Below are 25334 nucleotides of genomic sequence, written 5' to 3' on the forward strand. Positions count from 1 at the left end.
CCCCTTGTAACATCTACATCATGTAGAGGTTAGGAGTTGTCATTTGTCGTTGAAATTACAGAGTAAAAAGACACGAGTAAAATGGCTTTTAAAAGGAGACTTTTCAAAGGAAGTAAACAATAAATCGATTGCAATACACAACCTGGTAATCATAAGGAATTAGTGTTGTATAAACAACTCAAAGTAACTAGGTTACTACTGCAAGCATACAATAAACACTGCTTAGCAATGCTGAGACATATTTACATATTTATAAAATGACGCTCACAAATGCATATTACGGATTCCAAAATTTTGAGCGGTTTGTTACTATTTACAATAAACATTTGTATGAAACCATTTCTAAAAGTAAAACTTATATCAATACAATTTTTTAGAAACTCACTAATGGCAAAAATACATTGGGTGTACTATTTGCGAACTAACATGGTGGATCCTTTCTGTTTTATTATTTATGGGACGTTGACATCTTACCTAACTTTGCCAAGTATTCTAAAACAAACTTAAAGCAACATGCAAGTTTATCGCTGCTGTTTTGTTGCTGTTTTTAGAACCCTTTCTTGAACTATGTCGGTCAGTTCATCTCATTTGTAAGCGTATGGCTATATACGTTTGGCGTTATCATCTCATAATAGAGCGAGGCAAGGCTGAAGAGTTGTGAACATCTCTATGGACGGCATATTGTAGGATATTGAAGTGAATATGAGTTGTTTTCAACAGGTGGTGTTTTTGGCACAAACACTAGACTTTCCAAAATACAAAATTAAAGGTTTATGCTATAGAGATTACCTCGTGTGTGTGTGTGTGTGTGTGTGTGTGTGTGTGTGTGTGTGTGTGTGTGTGTGTGTTTAATTATATAACTATTACGCTCTGCCACTGCGGTATAGAGCGCTGTCTTAGCAGATTGATATTCACCGAGTTATATATATATATATATATATATATATATATATATATATATATATATATATATATATATATATATATATATATATATATCTTTTGTATTCATTTTGTATATTTGTATTATATGTGTCTTTGAAAGTGTAGCTTATTTTTGTTATCTGGTGAAATAAATTTTATTCATTCATTCATTCATTCATTCATTCATAAGTTTGGTCCATTGTAATAGTGCTGCAAATGTGCTGATGAATCAGAATCAACCGCCATCGAGTCTTTAGCTCAGTGACCGTTGGATCAGGTTCATGTGTACAAACATAACATTCCCAAAGGATATCATCATTAGAGAGGTTCAGATACACATTAAAACGCGTACGCCTACGGGAGCATTATTGTGCAAGAGTACACGTAATGACGCGTACAAACTTGTGTTTAGTTTAACGCAAAGGTGAAAGATAGTGGAATGCGCACGCGCGCGTTGGCATCTTCTGTCTGGAAGGCCACACACATGACTTTGTTTTCTAAACATGTCGGTCTTTTTGCCATTTTTCCCGCAACTACCCAAACGAAAAACCGAACAGTTAGTTTACAGTTATGGTTCCCGTACTTTGATATAAAAAATATGACATTTGATAGAAGAGAAATTACAAAAGCTTAGTACGTATTTACACTGTTACGTATGGACAACCATTTTGAGGTAGCATCGTCCGATACAGAACGCTTTGGTTGCTTCGAATTACATGACTATGACGCTACGCATAATAGTAAATACTTGTATCCAAACCTCTCTACTATCCTATGAACACTGTACCTGTAGCAGTCATTACAATGAGCATCAAAGAATGATGACGTGTCCCATCACAAAATGAATATATATGTAAATATCTTATTTGAATGGAATTTGAATATCCGATACTATTGGCGCAACCTCAACGGGCGTAGATTGAATAAGTTATTTTGAGCCGGCGATTTCGTCATAATAAACTCTCCTTTTGTAGACGTGAGTTGAGAAAACAAATGTTTTATTCGGATGTCTGAAAACGGGATAATCCTCACGCTAAACGTTGTACCATAAAGTCGCAATGGATGTGAACATTCCAAGCAAGAGATGTAACGAATTCAAAGTTGCAGCATCTGAAATGAAAAAGAGATAATACAAATTAGCAATTTCATAGTTTCATTTTGTAATTACTGATCTGTTCACAAGGAGAGTCAAATTACAAAGAGTGTTACAACTTCTTTAATATCAATGACATGCTATTCTGAACAAAGTGATGTCACATAATCGCATACTGCACCATTACTGTTCTGTTGTACATCTACCCGACCATGAAAAGGGTGGAAAGAGATCTTACAGAACTACTGAGTTATTTGCTTCACTTTTATTTAAGGATGATACATGCAATTGCAATATAGACAACTTGCAGCACCAATTTTACTGTTTTTCAACAGGACGTGCAGAAATATATGACATGTCATGTATTTAGGGATGTGCTGTTCTATACATCTACAGGGCATGAGCTCTATAGAAGCAGGTGGGGTTAGAAAGCATGAGTTAGAGGTTGCATGTAGAAGTCAGATGAGAATGAGATGTTTGCTTTACCTGTAGCGCATGTTATTGCTGTACAGGTGGTGTAGGTGGATGGTTCAAAGGTGTTGAAATACCAGTTAGCGCCGGTAGCCTGTGACAATTCCACGCAGTAATGATTTAGGTTTCCGCATTGAATCTGTCCTAGCGGTAAATTGACGATTACATCCTCAAAGGTGTAGCTATCTCCTGCGTTCAGGTCATGACCAATGTGTGACGTCATGGATGCTGTCGTTGCCGATACTTTACCGGTTTCGTCACCGCCACTTGAAGACGATGCTAAGAAACCTTCGATCTTCCAGTTGCTATCCCCAGCTGCAGGATCCGAGTCTGCGTCAAGTTCAACGTCAACGCTAAAGGTGACCTCGTTATTTTCGCCCACTATTATTCTCTTGCTACTTGGTGATGAGATTGCCAGGTTTGCCAAGGAGAATATTAACAATGGCTGGGCTGGAGATGAAGAAATAAAAAGAAAATTTTAATTTTGAAGCGTACGATTATTTTCAAATCTCGGTACATGTAGTAACACTTTACCACATGCTAGGGGGACAAAAATCAACATTGTCATGTGTACCTTATAGTACTTTAATGTATGGTACCTATCAACAATCAGAACTCACAAGTTGATCCCGAGAGTTTATTTGTATTTCAAAGCGGTAATAGGCAATTATTTGAATTCAACTTTTAAAATGAGACGAAACGATGCTATTTTTTCTATAATTGCGTCCCAGGAAACCAGATCGAGGCAAGTAGAGGACACGTCACGAAATATGGATAAAGTTCATATATGAATTACTTGAAAATTCATACATTCTCATTTGCATATGTAGGTAGTCGTATTGGTCGATTGAAATTGTGTAAGAATATGCAGTCTCCTAAACCCCCCTCCCCTCTCTCTCTCTCTCTCTCTCTCTCTCTCTCTCTCTCTCTCTCTCTCTCTCTCTCTCTCTCTCTCTCTCTCTCTCTCTCTCTCTCTCTCTCTCTCTCTCTCTCTCTCTCTCTCTCTCTCTCTCTCCCCCCACGTGCACACACACGTGCACATACACTAGCATATCTATATGTAAAATACTTAGCGATTTCCTTTGAAAATGTATTCGAGTGGATGTAGCTTAGCGTCTCGTAGAGACTTTGTTGGGCTACTTATAATTTATCAGGATTACAGAATATCAGTAGTTTTTCTAACAGCACGAGATTAATGCGCTCATTATACCATATATCCTCATTACATACAAAGTCTTACTGAGCTACGACATTGAGTGACTTTCTTTGAAAACATCTTTGCTTTGATAAAAACTGTTTTATTCGTTTCCTTGTATATATTCTGCCTGACGTTCAATAAAGTTGAAATCGGAAAATGTATATTGTGGATGTGCCTTAACTCCTCTCCTTTCGCCTAATCCTACTTCAGGGAGCAATGTCTGAGAATATATATCAGAGACTTGTGGGATATTCTCGTAACCATTTGATACCTGCTCTCTTAACAATATCAAATTTTAATTTATGACTCTTTATTTAAATATTTTCATACATGCATGGTATGTTTACAAAGAAAGACATCAATGGGTGTAGCGCAATTATTCTATCTGACAGAATACTTACATGTACAGGATGGTGACAGTACGATGCATATAGATGTTGTACTGGCTGACGTCGCTGACCAAGAGGGAGAAGCCGATGGATTTGTGGACAAGTCAATGCAAACATGGCTATAGAAACTATTGATAGCTTGTTGACAATTGAAAGAAGTTGTGAAGTCCATTGTTGCAGTCACGTCTGTTAACACAGCTGGTGTGCCGTCGCTAAAACCGATGGTGTTGTCACTGATGGTTGCTGCAACTTTCTGAGACGGTTTAGGATTGCTTCCACTGGCGTCGGTAGCTAGGTATGCATGGATTGAATACAAGCTTGTACCACTCACAGCATCTCCCATACTAAGTGTTACAGTGACGTCTAAATGGAAAACTTTGCTTTCTCCCATCACTACGGCCAAGTTTCCATTTCCATCTGAGTTTGCAACTGATGTTGTGATTGTTGGTGCCGCTAGAAAGAGAGTTAGAAAGAAAGAATTATTACCGGTATGATTATTTTGAGTATTTGTTTAGTTCTTTTTGTTTCGTCAGGATGCATGCCTAGCTACTTTACATGTAAGTGTCCCGTGCATCTCATAGATGACACTTAATTTCATGTATTAGAGTTGTCTAATTATTCCAGAAAAATGATTTTGTTGTACCCTGCCCAGAAGCAAATGACAATATAAAAAGAATGGTATTACCAATCCATTACTAAGAACCTTTTTATTGATTTCTAGTTTTATACTTGTTAAGCTTCAAAGCGCTTACTTGTACAAGTTGATGTTGATGCACAGGCTGGTCCAGGAGTAGCACTGTTATACCATTCCCAAGCAGCGCCAGTCTTGGGTATTACATCTGCGCAGATGTGTGTAAATCCTGTACACTCAGTGTTTGATAAGTCTAGAGTTACATCAATATCACCGACAACTTGTTGGTTTGCATCTTTGATAGTGAAGCTTGTTGATGGAAGTGTTGCAGCTGTTTTTGCAGTATTGCCACTCCCGGTATTGTCTGTTGCTAGATACACATTAACGTCAAACAGATCACTTGCAGTGCCAACTACTTTACCCGTATTTGTATCAGCCGTAGCTATGGTGAGATCTAATAGAAAGGTGTCAGTAGCACCCATCGCTACTTCGATGTCACCATTTGCGCCTGCTAAAGTTAAGGGATTTGTTGATGCCGGATTCAACACACCTGAAAGAAAAGATCATGTTGCATGTAGTTAGGAACATAGGTAGCTAACGTTTGAAGTTGAGATATATTAAGTAATGTGAAATGCGTGTACGTACCAATTAATCCGATATAGATATCAACAAATTTAGAAGTATGTTCCGGATAAAAGTTGAAGGCATTCACGTGCCATTTTATTCCTTAAGGACGGGATTGTCCTTAAAGTCTTTCCTGGCAAACGGTTGTCATGTTGAACATTTTTTAAAAAAGGGATATCAAAAATAAAATTTGCATCCTGTAAAATACTATTAACGTTTGAGTCAACTAGGTCTACTGTAGATGCTAGTATATGAGTCTCGTATGAGGACTACTCTGTTAATGCAAAGCCCATAGAGCAGCATTAGCACTTTAAGTATATACAGTGTGGTTAGATTAATTTAATATTAAAAAATTTAATGTAAAGAAATGAAAAAATTATGAAACTTACTGGAACATATAGTTATGTCAACGCAAGCATGGAAACTATCGCCGCCTGTACTCCACACCCAGGTGTCGTCAAAAGGGGAAATGTCCACACACACAAACGAGAAGTCGTCGCAACCAAGGCCAAGTAAATCATAAGCACTGACGACGACGTTAGATATGGATATTGCAGACGATGGCTCAACTGTAACTGCATCTGCTTGGACCGTTGCATCGACCTTGACAGATGTAGCACCACTTTGTCCACTACTTTCAGCTAGGTAGGTTTTGACAGCAAACAAGTTGTCCGCATCAGCAGTGATTTGACCTGTTTCAATTCCCGTTGTGATTGTTATGTCCAAATGAAATTGCTCACTTGTTCCCATCACTACATCTAAATCTCCTGCATCATTTGACGTAAGTTCAACGTTGTTTGCCGTAATCTGGCCTTGGAAAAGAAAGGAGACAAAAGAATTATTCACTTACAGAACAGATTTAGGTGTACCAAATAAATTCGTAAAACGAGCTTTGTATATGACACTTGAAGTTAGCATGAGAAGGGAGAACTTTCATTCGCCACCAAATTGTGTTCAAAAAAGAGCAACCATACTTCGTGTTACTGATATTCTACTTTGAATAAACCATGTTAAACTTACTTGTACATGTAATTTCATTTGTATCACAAGCTGTTTTTGCGTTTTTACCGACATCTTGCCATTCCCACGTAGCTGTCTCGTGAGGTTTGACATCGATACACACGTGACTATAGTCATCACAATTTTTACCATCAAGATTAACATAGACAGTTACACCAGCTATATCAGCAGGAGTTGCAGCCACAGACATTATAATTCCATTTTCGGTGCTGGTTATTGTAGCAGCGAATTTATCTGATGGCGTTGTTCCAGTGTTATCATTAGAAAGGTAAACCTCCATGTAATAGAGACTTGCTTCAGGACCCATCACTACAGCACTACTAGCTACCACAGGAATTGACACCGATAGAGTGAACAATTCGTTGGTTCCCATACGGACATTGGTATCAACAGCTGTAGCCGTCACAGTTCCAGGCGTAATTACACCTAGATGGAGACAAGAACGATGGTGTATTGGAAAGCAATGTTAATTATTGTCCAATTATATGTGATAGTATCTATAATTTGCGGATTTTTTGCAATTTAGTTTGATTTTTTATACCACGTCTTGAAAGTGAAGTTGTAAAATGACTGATTGTCTAATTTAATGATATCGTAAATTAACATTTGCTTCACCTCAAGACGGGACGTCACACTACTAATTATTGGTACATGTTGTGGAAATTGATCTAGAGATTTAATAGATTACAATAGGTCAATATCACTGCATACGAAAACCACAAACTTTTCATGAACAGAGGCATGGAAATGTTGAAATTTGATATAGACTTACTTGTGCACGTCCCAAGCAGTGTGCATGTTGTTTTTAATGTGTCTTGGGGGGAGGATGTCCATGCCCACTGTACGTCAACTGGCTCAATGTCAATACATACATAAGTGTATATACTACAATCATAGTTAGCAAGACTGTAATCAGTTGCTGTGATAAGGACAGGTCCAGTAGCTGCTGTCGTATCAATTGTAACTACATCAGTTGGCAGTGTATCAGCGTCTACTTTTGTTGATGGAGTTCCCCCTGCATCGTCAGCTGCAAGGTACACTTGAACCGCAAATAGGGCATTAGCCGCGAGGGCAAGTTCACCTGTCTCAGCAGCACTTGTGAGCGTCATATCCAACAGGAATGTTTTCTTAGAACCCATTTGAATGTTGAGGTCTCCACCATCATTTGATACGACTTCTATCGTATCCTCTGTCACTTGGACTGTTAATAGAAGGAGAGAATAATGTTAAAATTCCAAAGTTATTTACTTATATTGCAACAACTATAAGACACTGAAATGGGCGTCAATATATTGAAGCACATGCTAGGTTTGTACATTTTCTCTTTTGGATAATACATGTATACTGTTTTAATCTCTTTGCATTGCAATATCTGCCTTTGGTCTACAGCTCCATTCATTGAGATGTGTGAGAAATTCAAAGGTTCCTTTGGATGTTGTGTGATTTGCCAAAAGACAGCACTTACTTGAACACGCAGTACTTGTTGCTATAGCTACACACGCAATTTCCACGTCTTTACCATACCAATTCCAGGGTTCGCTGGGACTATCGCTTTTAGGAATGATATCTGCACAGACGTGGGTAAACGATGCACATGCTAGCCCATCCAGGTCCAGTGTTGCTTGAATATCAGTAAGCGTTGTAGGTGTTTGGTCCTCGGTCTCGGACAGTTGAACAGACGTTGTCGGCAAATTTGTAGCATTGACCTTGGTCGATGGGTTGGTACCTGTTCCAGCACTTGCCAGATAAATCTGAATGTAGAACATGTCATCGCCATTAGCATCAACGGTAGCACTTTGACTTGAAGCTGTCACAGTTATTGCAGCATCGAGGTGGAATGTTCTTTGTGGACCCATGACAACAACTAAATCTTCCGATGCACCAGCATTAGCAGTTAGTGCCGCAGTTCCAACGATTTCACCTGAAATAAAACAACAAAAGTATGGCTTAAACAGCATTATATCATCAAGTGTATCTCAAATGTTGTAAAGGAACACGAGCAATATTTGATTTATTTTGGACCTGTCGTTACTTTTAAACCAGAGCTAAGCTGAATGTCTGTCGTAAATGGCAAAACCATAGATTTTTGGAATACAAAATTCTCAACTATAGCTAATATACATCATGTACCACTTAACTGGAAATTAATTATATGAACTATATGAAATTTGAAGCTTGTATAGTTAACATATTACCTAATTATTAAAAATCATTTATTATGCAAATTAACTATATATAGTTTATAATCACACCAAGCTTTGAATTACACATGCACTTTTTTATAATCGATACATGTACTAAATTATCTGAAATTGAAAGCTTGTATTCAAAAGACATTGCCTCATTAATTATCAAAATGATTATTGATACAAATTACATATCACACTCACTTAAAAACTACATAAACAAATGTATCAAAGACGAGTGATTTGTTATGGTTGATGGATGTACCAAGTTAAGTGACATTTGAAGTTTGCATTCTTAAGAAATAGTCAACTTACCGAAAATCATTAATGATGCAAATTAGTCATTAAAATTAAAAGCAATATCAACGGGCTTTAGAGGATATGTGTGCTTTGTTATTGTTGATGAATGTGCGAACTTATATGGAATTTGAAGCATGCATTCCAAGATATCACTTCATTACTGAATCGAAGATCATTAATTATTCAACTTACTAATTAAAAGTAAAGGCTGTGTCAACAAACTTCTGCATATTGTTATTTTGATAGGTGCACCTACTTATATGAAATATGAACCTTACATTCTGAAGATAAAGCCTAATTACCGAAGTTAATTAATTATGCAAATTACTCATGAGAATTAAAACCCTATGCCAACAGGCTTCATCATATATGTGCGCTTTGTTATGGTTAACGTATGTACCAAATTATATTCAATTTGAATTATACATTCCAAAGTTATAGCCTAATTACTAAAAACGATTAATTAAGAAAATGAATAATTACTGTTCATTAGATATTTACCAAAATCTAAATAGTTCTTGTCATTACCATATGGAAGATGTGTAGCAAGTTTCATCAGAATCAATGTTGTAGTTTTTGAGATATCGTGTCCATAGACAGACAGAGAGACACACACACATATATACACATATACAAACTGACACACAGACAGGCAAAAGAATAACATAACACTCTCTTACGGGAGGTAAAAATACCAGAGTCCAGACAATCTTGTGCGCAAGCTTATCTATTCACAGACGTTTGATCGTTTTAAACGTTTATAAAAAAATAATCATATTACAACACCAAATTGTCGCATCGTTATCATACTATAACGGTGTCGTTGTAATTTCAATATCAACTCTCCATCTCAAACACATAGTACACGATATAGTGTTTTGTTTTCTATTTCAGAGCATGATAGGCGTCTCGGTCTCGAATATCCCAGTATTGGACTGCTCTACAAAATACCACCTTCGGAAACCACTTTTATACATATATCAAGGTGTACGTTATTAAACTCTGAAATCATTATCAATACAATAAGAAAATAACTTCTTAAGTTCTGATAACAGACATGATTATACATTACCTTGGCAACTGGTTATTTCAACACATGCTACTTTTGCGGTAGTGTCAGCATCTTTCCACTTCCATAAGTTTGTGTCAGCCGATGTAATATCGACACATACATAACCGTAACTGTCACAGTTTAATGTATCTAAATCTACGACATCGCTAACTGCAGTAATAACAACAACATTATCGCCAGAGTTTTTGTCAGGTTCAACTATCACATCAGCTTGCGTCACAGCTGCGGTGGATTTGGTGTCCATAGGACCTTCACCGGTGGCTGAGCTAGCCAAGTAGACAGCAACTGCGAACAAGGTATCACTTTTCTTAGCTATTTTAGCCGTATTATGGCCTGTCGCCAAGGTGATGTCCAAAACAAACGTTTCTACAGTTCCCATGACGACGTCTATGTTTCCGTCTGGGTTATTAGTATTAACGGTAGGTAATGGGCTAACTTCGATTTCACCTGATGACAGAAAAAACCCACATTAATATAATATTGAGTATGGTTGTACAAAGGACATTCAAAGTATTGTGCCTAGTTATTGATGACCAAGAGAGAGAAAACTAAAACCAACTATGAATGGCACAATGAAACTTATAAGATACAATGAAATGCCTTTCTATTATCGTGTGTAGCTTTCTCAAGGCCAGCACAGAAAAGTACTTTTTCAGACATTTATTGTCTGAAAATGTCATTGTAAATGTTTGTAATAGTATGAAACATTTATTGAATTTCCTAATTTCCTCCTTACAATAGTGACTACAGTACACAGTCACATAGACACACAGACACATATGCAGACACAGACATGTACGCGCGCGCACACACACACACACACACACACACACACACACACACACACGTGGTCAGTGGATGCGAAGTGCGAATGTAAAGTCTTTTTAAATAAAAAATTTTGTACGTTATAAAATAGAAAACGTTTGAGGGTGAAATGAACATTCAGGCAAGGGACTGTATGTAAATAAAGGAACTCTTGGCCAAATATGGGTAGAAAGTGAATACAATACTTCAATTCAAATTGTAAACGAATACCAATATAAATGATATTACTTACTGGTACACGTGACTTGGGCACATGCTGTTTTTGCTTCCATTCCGGTACCCCATTGCCAAGCTGACCCATCAGCTGGTGTTATATCAACACAAACTTGAGTCGTTACGACGCAATCGAGTCCACTAAGATCACTCAGTGATACAGTGACACCGGCCAATTCAACATCAGTTACAGGAGCAACAGAGACATCAGATGCAGCAACAGTTGCAGCTACAGGAACTGTGGAGTTTACACCATCAGCGTCGGCTAGATAAACTGATACATCAAATAGTGCATTGCCAGCGCCTGTAAAGGTAGCTGTTTTAGCCGCTACGTCCGGACCAATTGTAATGTCGAGTGTGAAGTCTTTGCTTGTTCCATAGATAACGGCAAGATCATGAGTATCTGTGGCCGCAACTGTCGGACCCCCATCAGCTGCTACAGTTATTATACCTGAACGATATGAATGGACGAAATATGCGTCAGTTTCACGAATGCAAAAAATGACTAAAATAAAGGTATTATGCAGTAAACATATTGTGAACAAGAACTGTATGCACTTGTCCTCATCAACTTTAAAGTTCCAGGAATTAGAGGTATTTGTCTTTCTTAACCATTCCTGATAATAGTTGGAAAGGCCAACTCACTGTAGTGTTAGTGGGATTAACGAAATATATTTTTGTTTTACTTCTGAGTTTGATGTAATTTCAAGCTCATTCCTTTACATTTGTAGCCTATGGGTACTTCAATATGATGACAATGTGTTTATTATTTACTTGATCATGGCCTTGCAGCCTGAGAGTCAAGACCGCTAAGCCATACAGTAAAGTTAGTATATGCCATGTAAAGTTACTTACTTTTACAAGAAGTCAATGTTTTGCAGTAAATATCCGGAATTACGATTGGCACATCTTCAGTAGATGCTTTGTCCACGTTCATACATAAAATGATGTAGGGACTTGTATAACCAGCGGTATCATAGCAACCAGCTGAGGCAGAGAAATCCATCGCCACCTCCACATCCTGTAGGACAGTATCTGTGTCTGTTTGAAGGGCTTGAGCTTGTTGGGCCGATGTAAGTACCACTGTTGTCTTATCTGTGGTAAAATCTGTATCATGAATATCAGAACTACCACCAGATGTCAGGAACACCTCTAATTTTAAATCTCCAGCCGTGCTCAGATCGTTGTAGTTGGGTGTCACTGTGATATCCATTGCTACGGTGTTTGTTTGACCGAACACGATGTTAGCGCCCCCAGTTATGTCGAAACGACAATCCAAATTTGTCACTGCGAGAAAAAACATTAAAAATAAATCTAGCCACTTGCTAAGTCACTGACGAAATAAGCATGCACCGGCCACGCAGCAGTTGAATATTAAAAATATTTGACATTAGTTATACTATAGAAGACATTTAACCTGAAACAATTCGACAAAGTTCTTATTAACATTGCTGCATTTTATCGTTTTGCTCGTTTTCCTTGCTACCTTTGACTAGGCTACCTCTAGGTGATCCGCGGTCAATTAATGTGACTACAATATTACTTATTATATTATAGCATTACCAATTCCAGTGAATTTTGTGACGTCATCGCTGTACATTATTACTGATAATGTACTCCGTTATTGGGCATCGCGGCCCCGGAACGAGCATAACAATACAAGCTTATGTCCGTAATGAGAGATGAGATTTATTCTGTTTCTTGATACGACTAGGCATTTTCCAAATGTATGTTGTTACTTATGATTGTAATTTCTACTGTTTAAAAATACAACGCATTTATGAAATTCATCGAAGTGTATATGTGTGTGTACGTGTACGTACGTGTGTCGCTATGATTAGTATTCAGCTTCTGGGCCGAATATGGCAGACGATGTTCAACGCTGTGTATATTATACGTTGTTTTGCGTTTCTCGGTCTACAAATTCACTGGAATTGGCAAAACTATAAAATAATAACAATAATGTACGCCCTCCCAATCCATAATGGACTCAAGCAAACTTTGCACTCCATAATGGGCTCGGCTGTCGCCTCGCCCATTATGTCGTTCAAAGTTTGCTTTCGTCCATTATGGGCTGGGAGGGCGTGCATTATTGTTTAAATATTGTATCAAGCCGGGCGATAAAATGTAGCAATGTTAGTAACTAAAGACTTTTGTTGAGCTAGGCGATAAAATGTAGCAATGTTAGTAAGATTTTTGTAGAGCCAGACGATAAAATGTAGCAATGTTAGTACGACTTTTGTTGAGCTACAGGATAAAAAGCAATGTTAGTAAGGTTTTTGTCGTGTTCGAAGACGTTGCTTTTCAGTTTGACTGTTTTTATTGTAATGTTTCTTTTCTTCACAAAATATGATTAACATCTAAGGATAGCGGACACATCTTCACATAAAAAAGTCCGAAAAAGAGACATTTCGGTTTCACTGTAAATTGTAAATTACATAATTACAATTAAAAACTCGGACCAGAAAGAGTGGCATGAAGATTAAAGTGAAGTATTTTTGAAAAACTTGCCCGGTTTAACTTTCTGATTGAAAGAACCCGCCAGACATGTAGACCAATGATACATACAGACTTTGTGTTCAAAAATTATGTTGTAGAACGAAGGCAAAACATAAAAGTTTCATTCTTTTGGTCCTTACCTGCTACTGTTACAGTTGTTAAGACGAAATACACAGCGGCATGTAGACATACCGTCATTGTTTTCTTTGACGTCAACTTTGTCATCTTCGGCAACCTAGATTCAAAGATAAATGTGAGCGTTGTTTATTCGAAGACAATACAAAGCAGTTTCAAAAAGCAAATGCATAAAAAGTTTACTGTTTTACTGCACAAGTGGCAGGATACAATATAATTCAATTTGTATAAGACACGTACTAGACAGGCATTCAAAACCACGACACCTGTCATACATACTCGTGGTAATTGTCATAGGGCAGGTGTACCAATCTTCGACCAAAACGGCGTAGTATATTGCACCCAACGCTATTCCAGTATTAATGGCGCCACCAAGCGTCAAATGAGTTAGACATATAATATTTTGTCGTGCATGAGACACGCATGACATGAGTAACTTAGTTATTATCTAAATCGTCCGAAAAAAGATACTGACTATGAGAAAAGCCCGTGTACACTTAAATACATAAAGACACACAACAACCATTCCATCCAAGTCTCGCACATTACGTCAGCTAGACTCCTAAGAGAAGACCTTTCTTATAAGATCACGTGTTGTCATAATAGGAATGCAACGGAGAGGAGTAATTTGTTTCTTAATGAAATAAAGGAAAACAATATCCATACACACATATTATTCACATTTTAAAACAAATCTTGCAACATTAAAAAAAATACTTAGTCGAAAGTAGGGAGTAGGCTCCTAAACAAAAAGAGCCATTTTGTATAGACCAAGGTAAAGAAAAAGATAGAAAATTTAAACTGATGTCTACTAATAAATAGAATATCAATATGATTTACATCCGACATTTATATAAAATGTGATAACAGCTGACACAAATCAAGTGATTTTAAGGATTTTTTTTGCCTTTGTATGTTACCATGGCTAATTCAAATTAACGAAATCGGTGACATTCTTCCTAAGTAAACGTGGTTCATTAGTGAGGGAGATAATACAAGAGTGCAAGCTGCTGATATTAAGACAAACGAGTGAGTAATGGTTGAATTAAAAGGCTCTAAAACAGGAATTTTTAAAACACCCTTCGATGATATTTTATTGGTTAATTACTCAAGAATGATTTAGCATTCGAAGTTTTCCGACAAATAAATGAAAACCCATAGCAAATTTGAAGTTCAGCTACGATAATGTCGAATATTACAGAGTTCTCCTGACATTTAAGAAATACAATAAAATCACGACATTTGACTCTTTAATTTGCTGGTATGTATTCACTGAATAAGTCATATGACGCGAACGTTAAGTAAAGCTTCTTTCTGTCGGCACGGTGCACTCAAACCCAAGCGTGTTGAAATATTTTTGCATGGCAACGTCAACATCACGTGACTTCCGGTAACTGGTTCACAAATCATTCCATATGGATTGCATACACAGCAAGTCATACGGTGAATAAATCGATTTGAAAGCTCAGCATCTGTACACAGAACTTCACCATGCCAACGCAGTTCTGCACGTTTTCAGTTATAACGTTTTGATTAAATGTGAAGTCTAGAAGTGATATACGTCGGATAATACGAGTTCGTTCAAAAAGTGGAGACAAATTCATATGATCATTATGATCATTACAGTGAGGCCGGGGATCTTGCAATTTGTTAATTCGCTATTTTACCTTATTGTATATTATTTTCCGTGGATCGTTGAATCTGAGACTCGTAATTTTGAAGTCGTGTGTGTGTGTGTGTGTGTGTGTGTGTGTGTGTGTGTGTGTGTGTATGTATGTATGTGTGGGTGTGTGTGATGTGCGTGCATGTATGTATGTATGTATGTATGTATGTATGTATGTATGTATGCATGCATGTATGTATGTATGTATGTATGTATGTATGTATGTATGTATGTATGTATGTATGTATGTATGCATGCATGCATGCATGCATGCATGCATGGATGGATGGATGGATGGATGGATGGATGGATGGATGGATGGATGGATGCATGCATGCATGCATGCATGCATGTATGTATGTATGTATGTATGTATGTATAAATATCTGTCCCTGTCTCACCAGATATGATCTTCTGCTAGAATATATATAGTTGACATTGACTTTGACCATTTTGGGGGAAATTTAAAAAAACAAAACCCTTTCATCCATTAGTCACACAGAAATAAATACTTGTCAAGAGTGGAGGGGCGCTGTCTTATTTAGTTCATTGTTATGCGATATTAATCTATTATTCTGTTAGAGCGTTTACTATATTTGCTAGCTTTGTGCATGCCGATCTAATTTCATTTAATATTAAAGTAATATGAGTCATTAACTGTAATATTAATAAAACCAAGCATCAAAATATCACTGACTTTGTGATCCAATAGATAATACCTTGTATGATAGACAACATTGATGCTTTATCATAGTGGGTAAATATTATCATGGCGAGCACTGATTTTCGCTGTTACCAAGCACATGTGAATTCGGAATCAAACTGCAGATCTTCAGTTATAACGGTTGCCAAAATCAATGAACCATAGTCAACTCTGCCCTATGCATGTAAACATGTCTATAATAAACCACTGAATTACTGACTTGGTTTGATTCAATACTATAAGTCTGACTGCAGTGAAAAGAAAATGGCGATATCTAACGTCACTGACCAAATCGACGTAAAATGACACAAAATTCAATGACATATAGTGTAAAGTCCAAAATTTCAGCTTCATACGAGGAACACCGGATTCCTCCAAAATGTTGCCCGAATGAACTTCCCTCCCGCACTATATCAGTAATGAAAAGAGCTCAGACGAACAACAGATCTCCCGCTATATTAAACGAAGTCTTTAACGTAGGCAGTGACCAACTTAATCTCTGAAAATACGTTGGTTTTTTTAGATGTAATGGAAATCCGATTAGTGTATATATTTCAATATTTCAATCTCCTGTCACGTTCGCGACTTTAACACACGTAAGAGTTGATCCCAGAATCTCAATGTAACACTATTGCTCAATATAAAAAAAAAACCAGACAGACAATCATACGTACACCAATATAATCAGACGGGCAGACACGGAGAAGCTATCTACGGGGAATGACTATCAGAGGGCCGCGGAGAAATTACGAAATAATATCACTGGAAGTTTAGTTTGCATTATGATTTGATGGTTCACTACTCAGTAAAAAAGGTTACTACAGTTGCTAAGATACCATGATAAGTGTCGTACACTCTATGCTATCCTTTGTGTTCTACGATATAGCCCGCTGTTACATCCATTGTCCGTAGTTATTCGCTCGTTGAATTAAACACGTACGTATTTCTAACTCCTTTTCAGTTTTCAAATGCATTCTCCAACTAGAACAGACATAATCTAGCAATAAGTATACCTAATGTGTTTGGACTGGATTATAGTACAAAATATTACATATGTGGAAAAATAAGTATTTGCATTTTGCGCGTTATTTGTGTTGAATCATGTTTGGTAATGTACGTACAGTTGTGCTTTTCGTTCCATCACGAATGCATATATACGTAGAGACGTGATTCGTTTGTTGATTCAGATTTTGCTCATTACGATTTTTCCCCTGTGAGGTTATCCTCAAAACGGTGTTCTGAGTCGCCAATTGGTATTTCTAATTAACGTAATATCTGATGTCTTCTGTGAAGGGTAAAACAGACTACATGGCCGTTTGTTCCGTGCACATTTGAACCGCTGGTAATACTGTCACCTGACATTCGTTATATTGTAGAAAATGATATCTTTTCTCAATATATTAAACTTATTTGACGCTTGAAAATTGGCATGTTGTTCATTTGGAATACGATTGCTTTCAGCTGTTAATACAAATAAATGCTTTGAGTTATATAGTTATACAGATGGTACATATTCGATGGAAATCAGTTGATAGAATTAGAAACAAATTGTCTAGTTGGATAAGCAACCTTTTTCATTGCAGACAATTTATCTTCTCGCTTGACAAGAAATCTTACTAACACTGCTTGTTTTCATCATCTGGCGATAAGAATCTTACCAACATTGTTTGATTCCCTTACGTCGATACGATGACAATGGTAGCAAGATTTACACCAAGCCTGACAATTTGTTTTTACTGGTTTTCACTGTGTTTAAACCCATAACACGCTTTTCTCAGTCTGTTTTAACCTTCATCTGTATCTCTAATTTAATTTTCAATTCATTTCAACCAGCAAATACTAGAAATAAATAATATAACGAATCAACAATTCGAGGAAAAATGTAAGTAAACTAGAAGGAAGCGTTTAAACATAATTTTATATACAAAAAATAATGTTTCTTTTTAATATTTGGCATACGAAAAGACTATTAACTAAAGTTACGAACCAGGCTACAACAATAATACCGTTTAACTGATTTCTTTCTAATTCTCCGAACGTTCTTGTACCAAGAAGGAGCATGGTGTTGAGGGCTTATGGGATAACTGGCCCGGAGTCACTTGCGTTGACGCAGACGAGTCAGGGGCAATTTCTCGAGGGCATTATGAGGTTAAAATTTCCCTACATGTTTAAATATTTAATCACGTCTAGTATCGTCGGATTTTTGCCACATTGGATAAGAAAACAACAAATTTGCTTAACCAGAAAATAACACGGTCATACAGAATCCTGCCCTTTAAATTTCATGCTGTATGCTCATCATAAAATAGTCAAGCCAAAATGTAATGTCGATTCAACCAGTTTTAATCATAACTGGCATTTGAAAGGAATAATATGTACAGGGAACATCCATGGCTCATCATTCAAAACGTTCTTATAGCAATATTGATTGCATTGTATGAGGGTAGAATTAATTTAGAAATACCAATATGATTCCTCGACATCAATTGATGGATTGATGAAGTGTGACTTGTTTGATAGGCTGAAAGGACAAAATATTACGGCAAAAATGCGAATTCTGACAAATTAAATAGTGGTTGTCACAGCTAATCACTAACTTTTTATGACTTGTTCTGTTTACCTTTGCACAGAAGTAATTTATTTAGTATTAGGATGCGTTTTTGTACAGAATATCGTTGATTTAGCGGCGTTGTTAGACGAAGGTCTTCGATGACTCATGTCGCGTGTATTTCGTGTTACTGTGAATCCGCATGCAAAATGCTAATAAGCCACACTGTAAATACAGTAACGTAATGACACATAATAAAAGGAGATAAAATATAATGAAACATAAAAACCGAAACAAGTATGGTTGATTTTGAACTCATCACTTTGAAAGGAATTAAATTTATATATATATATTGAAGGTTAGTCATATTATTCTGGCCTCCATCACAACGAATAAATTATGTACAAAAACCAGTGAATCGTGTCTGTCGAAAAAGGCAGTGATGTGCAATTCCCATGCTGTGCACTTTGTGATTTCAAAAATAACTATAACTAATCATGGAACTAAGTCAAATCGGTTTTATAGATGAAATGTACATATTCATATATATGCTCGTGATGAGGCCTATGGAGGATGCAAATGCCGATGTCGACGGCAAAGGTGAGGATGAGGTTGGGGATGATGATGATGATGATGATGATGATGATAACATGGCGACCACGAAGTCTACATTCAGTATCAGTCCTTTCTTTACAATACGGTTCTCTCAAATAACCACGCGCTAAACTAACATATGTTGAATTATCTTTGTTGTAAATTTTTAGTTCCCCAATATTTGATCTAAGAGTTTCAATAACGATTTTACCATATATTTGATTGTCTTTTCAAGGTCTAACACATTTGTTGTGACAGGGTGAATTATTTCAGAAATATTCACCAAGCGTCATTTTACAAATTTCATCTTTTGCATAGAGACTACGTGGGAGCCACCTCTAAAACGATTACGAAAACACTACTTCTATCACAAACATATCTATCACAATGTTTAAATCATTCCATCTTCATCGAATGTTTAAAACTACATCTTTGCTTCATCTATGTTGCCACACGGTAAAATTAATTCCCTTTGTTTCATTTGACTACTGAACCGAAAATTAGCCATACGTACCTGTGTCGCTATTTTTTCCGATGAACGATGTCTATATGTGTTCTTGTGGTTCACACAGAAAGATGGCGATAGAGAATTCCAGTTGTCGATATGTGGTACTTTCTCTTCTATCGCTGTGTATCTTATTCCTATAGCAACGCGATAAACAGACCAATATTTATCAGTTGTAATGTTGGTTGAACACAACTTCAATTCACCATCATCTCTAAATACAGGGTTGCTAGGAGACAGGGTGTAAGCAGACTATTTATTCATCTGGATTGGTTCATGGGAATGATTTCATTCCGATATTCATGAGGTGGATACGCTGTACGTATAAGTCCAAAGAAACCTCGCATATTTAAACATGTGATTAAAAACATTTGAAATAATGCTACTTGTTATTTTTTATTGGCTTTGTGTTATTTTAGCGATCTCTTAAATTATACTTCACAGATACTCCAGCTGTATCAGAGAAAGTGAATAGAAAATATAGGTTTTGCTACAAAACCGAATCCCTAACGTGTGCCACTGTGCCCTGCTTTCTCACTTTCGAGTTTGCTTTGTGAAATGTCAATGAAACTGTGAAAAATGACCTCATTTACATGATACATCATCATTCATATATTGAGAGATCTCACTGGAAGGATTTTGTTGTAATAGTTAAAGATCAAATTTGTGATACTGGGGTTTTCAGTAGGGCAATCTTATTTAACGAAACGATGTGTAAATCAGGTGTACATGCACGTTTTGAAATAGTAAGTGTCGCGCCTTGTACTAGTATAGTATCTCCTACAATGGCCGTCACCTAGACCTTGAACTGTTACTGTCTGCATATTGAGAAAAGATGAACTAAAATCACTATTGGTAAAATATTACAGTGCAGCAGTATGGAGATTCAGTGGTGAGATGTGAACTACTTTACCATCAGCTAGAAGTGAACATCAACATTAAATGAAAGCAGAAGCCAGTCATACAGGAACAGTACATCGATCGCCTGACTCAACAACAAATGTGAAAAATAACGTTACTATGTTTTAATCTTTTAAGCGTGTGTTACATTTTATCGTGTTGCTCGACAAAATTCTTACCAACATTGCTACATTCTATTTGTGTGAACTACTTGTAGGTGACATGCACCCTTGAAAAAAGATTGCAACATGGCAATTAAGCTTACATTTTCGTGGTGCCAGATAATAAAAATTGTAGCAACATTACATGATGTGTGTAGAGCCAGATGCTAGCATGTGGCAATGCTAGTAAGATTGTTTGTGGAGAGACGATAAAATGCAACAATATTTTTTTAGTAAGATATGTGTTGAGCCAGACGATTGTTGAGCCAGAAGATAAAATGTAGCAATGTTAGTAAGATTTTGATGAATCAGATGATAAAATGTAGCAATGTTAGTAAGATTTTGTTGAGCCAGACGATAAAATGTAGCAATGTTAATAAGATTTTGTTGAGCCAGACGATAAAATGTAGCAATGTTAGTAAGATTTTGTTGAGCCAGACGATAAAATGTAGCAATGTTAGTAAGATTTTGTTGAGCCAGACGATAAAATGTAGCAATGTTAATAAGATTGGGATTTTGTCGCACCAGACGATAAAATGTACCAATACTAAAACGATTTTGGCCTATAGGCAAACAACGTTCTTTCTGCAGGTTGTCTGTTTGTCATTGTAATATATCAATTTGTTGTCTCTCCATTTTTCAAAATTGATGCACATTATATGTTTCCTACATAATGCCGTTACAAGGTGTCAATATGTGGTAGAGTTGCCCAGCCTCTGGAAATGATCACTTGTTATATGGAACAATTAACACAATTTATTACATATTAATCAGCAACCAGATGATTTTAATAGTCACTGTGCAGGTGCAATGGAATTAATGGCGTAGTATTATATATCAGATCAAAAGGCTGATACAACAAACTCAATATTACAACATCAGGAAATTTGACTTTTCCTTTTGCTTTGTATTCATTCACAGGAAGTCGAATTAATATTGCAATTTGGAATGTCCATAACATTCACGTGCACCAGAATCTCAACTTCTACGTGTTTGCTTTCCCTTGTTTATTGTCATTGTCGTTGTCGTTGTCGTCGTCGTCGTCATCATCATCGTCGTCGTCGTCGTCGTCATCATCATCATCATCATCATCATCATCATCATCCACCACCGCGTCTTCCTCGACTTCCTCCTCCCCCTTTTCCTCCCCTTCCTCCTCTCATAATGTATTTTAATAGTTTATGTCCTCCTTATCTTTCTAACCTATCATTACTATAGCTGTGAATATGTGTATGTACTTAAGAGTATAAATGCTACCCTACCCTGCCATAATAGTTGGATCGCCAGTTTTGATTGATTCAGAAATGTTCTAGTTTAATCCTCCTTTGATATGGTACTGTCATTAAAACATGAACGGGTTGTCAAAAGTCGGCATATTGAACATGCACGGATTAGTTTGCCTTCCGTAAAACAGTTTTTATTCAAATGTCTGAATACAACGAACAGTGGATAGGCTTATTTCATAAGCATTCACGTTTGTTTCTTGATGTTGCGGATGTTTTTTTGTAAAATATATCAGACGAGTCGCAACATTGTGTGTGACATGAATACCTAATTTATAATAACCAGCTTTAGAGTCCGTGGTGAGGGCAGTTGTCATGGTGATGACCTCGGCTGTCACTCAGTAGCAAACTGAATTAAATCAATTTCAGGCGTTCTAAATAGAAGACTCCATCGGCTTGTGTTGTTTGTTGAAACTTAATTTTTGAAAGTATTACAGTTAGTAGGTCGTATGAAATTGAACAGTCAATGAATAGTTTTTTTTCAAATATTTTATTTTAGATTTTCGAACGTTGACTTTTTTAGAGAGAGAGAGAGAGAGAGAGAGAGAGAGAGAGAGAGTGTGTGTGTGTGTGTGTCTGTGTGTGTGTGTGTGTTACCGAATGACATAACGGTATGTATGAAATCATGACATACCCAGGGCTAATCCGTCACATTCAATGTAATAGAAACCCGTCAGTCCTTTTACATGTAATACACACTACTATTATAATATCAGGTATTGTTAGGGACGTATATCAAAGCTAAATGGCTAGCGTCTAATGTACATTTTTCAACGAGGAGGTGCTTATCATGTAGAACTAGTATTTATTACTAATGTGAAATCATGGTAATCACCATCAAGCTTTTATCATAGTCTGTTCAATCAACTAAGTGTCACATGTGACATTGAAAATGCTACAGCTGCGACCTGGTATGATTACACGAGAGGTGATGTGATCGGAAATCCATATCTTAGAGGCCCTGTTAGGGATTTCTATTAGCTGGATTATGTTCATTTTACATATCTCTGTTTTTGAAGCCATCGTGCCGTATCAGATTTAAGCGAAATACTCATGTGTCAGTTGGCTGGTTATGATTTATGCATTGGAAAGCATAACCCGCAATTGAATTATGTATAGAGATGCAAATATCAAATAACGACGCCAGATTGATCAAATGTTACCGCTGAAATACTGAGTTCATACTTGGGATACTATTTCTCCCTTACGAGTGACACTTCGCCGAAAGAATACAAACATAGGTAGATGGGTGGATGGATGGATGGATGGATAGATAGATGAATAAATAAATAGGTAGACAGATAGATAGGCCAGACAGACACACACATACATACATACATACATACATACATACATACATACATACATACATACATACATACATACATACATACATACGAGACAGGTGTAAAGAGATAGACTAAGTGACGGACAGACATATATAATAATTATTCAAAACAATGGAAATTGCCAGTATCAGTCTGTTATTGGGAAAACTGCTGTGGATTCCACATACGAACAAAAGCTTTGCGGTTATTGATTTTGGCTCTATCCACTCTATCCATTCTATTAGTTGTAAAACACCATAATCCATGGCTGAAATAACAACAAGGTATTGATAGGTTGACCATTGGGTGGACAAGTTCCTTTTTCGTGATAGAATTTATCATTGACATCGAATGATGATTCATTTGAATGAGTTTTCATACAATATTGCTCATTTCGTCATGTCGTAAAATGTAATCGTTGTGATTTAATACGGTACTCTTTAACTTTTTACCGTCGCAGTGCTTTCCTGACACGAATGGACTCTTTAACTTTTACCGTCGAAATGTTTTCCTATCACCAATGGAAGAAATCTAGTTCTACATTTTGACCTATGGCTACGCCATAAATTTGAGGCAAATACATGTTTCGTTTCCCTTTTTTTGTTCATAGCAATTGTGAATGTATTGACGAGTAACTGAATCAAGTCGCAGTATATAATCTACTTATGACGTTCATAAAGAGAAAATGTCAATTACCATTTCCTCAGACTTTATGCATCGATATTATGTTGTCATAGCAACAGAGAATACTAGGTGAAGGAGAACAGTAAGGGTATCACTCCTTTCCGTAATCCTTCAAGCTTTTTATTGGTGACGTATACTTTTAAGGGAAGTAGCTTTTCAAAGGAGTGTGTTGAAATAAACCGAATTTATGAACGAGATATAAGCCAATTGATCGTTTTTTTTAAACGTATATGCATCTTTTGCGGACACGACAAGTCAGAATATATGCTACTCTGTCGGGGAGAAATACCAACTAAGAGCAACTGTTCAGAAATCAATTGGACTGCATTTGTATCGTTACTTGTGTGTGATATTGATATTGATCGGCTGTCAATACATAGGCAAGATGCGGAACGACCTCTCGACCATGACACATATCAATCAACACCATAATTAAAACTTTGTTAATTTCACTCTAATTACAATAATAAATGTTACTTTATCCCCACTTCGTTGTGGATGTGTATGTATGTGTTGCCATGACTACAATAGAGTCAACCATATGTAATTTAGACCTACCTGTTAAAAAAACGGACTAGTGGCGAGTGTAATCTAATTAGCTTCATTTATTGTGAAAGGAACACCATAGTGATGCATACACTGAAATACCTTTACCTAATGGTTACACCAAGGAGGTTTACCTTAAACCTCCATGGTTACACATGTCAACGAATACATTTAATTTCCGCCATGAAGTTTATTTCACCCCTCGCTTCACTCCCTGATTATGCACGTTGCATCTAAAGAGTCCCTACAACTTTCAACAAACAGGTTCAGTACTTTGTTGTTATTGAAGGCAATAGGCACCATTTTCTTATAAATAGATGTACAGTTTTCCACAAAACAAGCAAATAACACTTCAAGTCAATTGTTGCGATCGACTCGATCGGCATAATAATTTGACCCCTTTTGAATTGGGGTCGTTGTCAAAGTAACGCAAACATGTTTATGGTAATTAATACAAACACATTAAGAGTTCATGAAGTGAGTGAGATGTATTCGACATTGGATTTCATGAATGCTTGAATAAATTCTTTCTAGGAATGTAGGTTATAGGAAGTAAAAGTGGGGTTAGAATTGCAATATATATTTAGTTCAATTACCATTAAAATAACGCTATTTGCTGGCATTTACTGCATTACCAATGTTTCTATTTCAGGCTGTGCATGGGGTTCTGTTATTATTACATGTTTTATTTAAACGGAAAATTTCCATAAGGATAATAGAAATCATACAGCGCGATCACGCGATTTCGTGTGTAGCGAATAGAACCACCGTGTCCTCACTTGCATATCATATACATGCAGGTTTGCAATAATCATGATAATGTTTTCGATATTGCATGT

The 25334-nt window shown here is 36.7% G+C and overlaps 1 protein-coding gene and 1 long non-coding RNA gene across 2 annotated transcripts; both read right to left on the reverse strand.

The window, feature by feature from the left end:
- Positions 1-1062: 1062 nt before the first annotated feature.
- Positions 1063-12159, reverse strand: LOC144449745 (uncharacterized). Its single transcript, XM_078140321.1, has 11 exons — positions 11802-12159; positions 10966-11397; positions 9909-10355; positions 7816-8271; positions 7123-7551; positions 6351-6776; positions 5720-6142; positions 4828-5256; positions 4088-4528; positions 2504-2938; positions 1063-2034 (listed from the first exon to the last, which is right to left on the reverse strand). Exons 1-11 carry the CDS (start codon positions 12157-12159, stop codon positions 1958-1960), a joined length of 4353 nt encoding a protein of 1450 aa, XP_077996447.1. The 3' UTR covers positions 1063-1957.
- A 20-nt stretch (positions 12160-12179) lies between these two features.
- On the reverse strand, positions 12180-19650 carry LOC144448900 (uncharacterized). Its single transcript, XR_013482144.1, has 3 exons — positions 19603-19650; positions 13586-13680; positions 12180-12233 (listed from the first exon to the last, which is right to left on the reverse strand). It is a non-coding gene; the product is annotated as an uncharacterized LOC144448900 (long non-coding RNA).
- Positions 19651-25334: the final 5684 nt, after the last annotated feature.

This window comes from Glandiceps talaboti, chromosome 18 (genome assembly GCF_964340395.1).
Source record: "Glandiceps talaboti chromosome 18, keGlaTala1.1, whole genome shotgun sequence".
NCBI lineage: Eukaryota > Metazoa > Hemichordata > Enteropneusta > Spengelidae > Glandiceps > Glandiceps talaboti.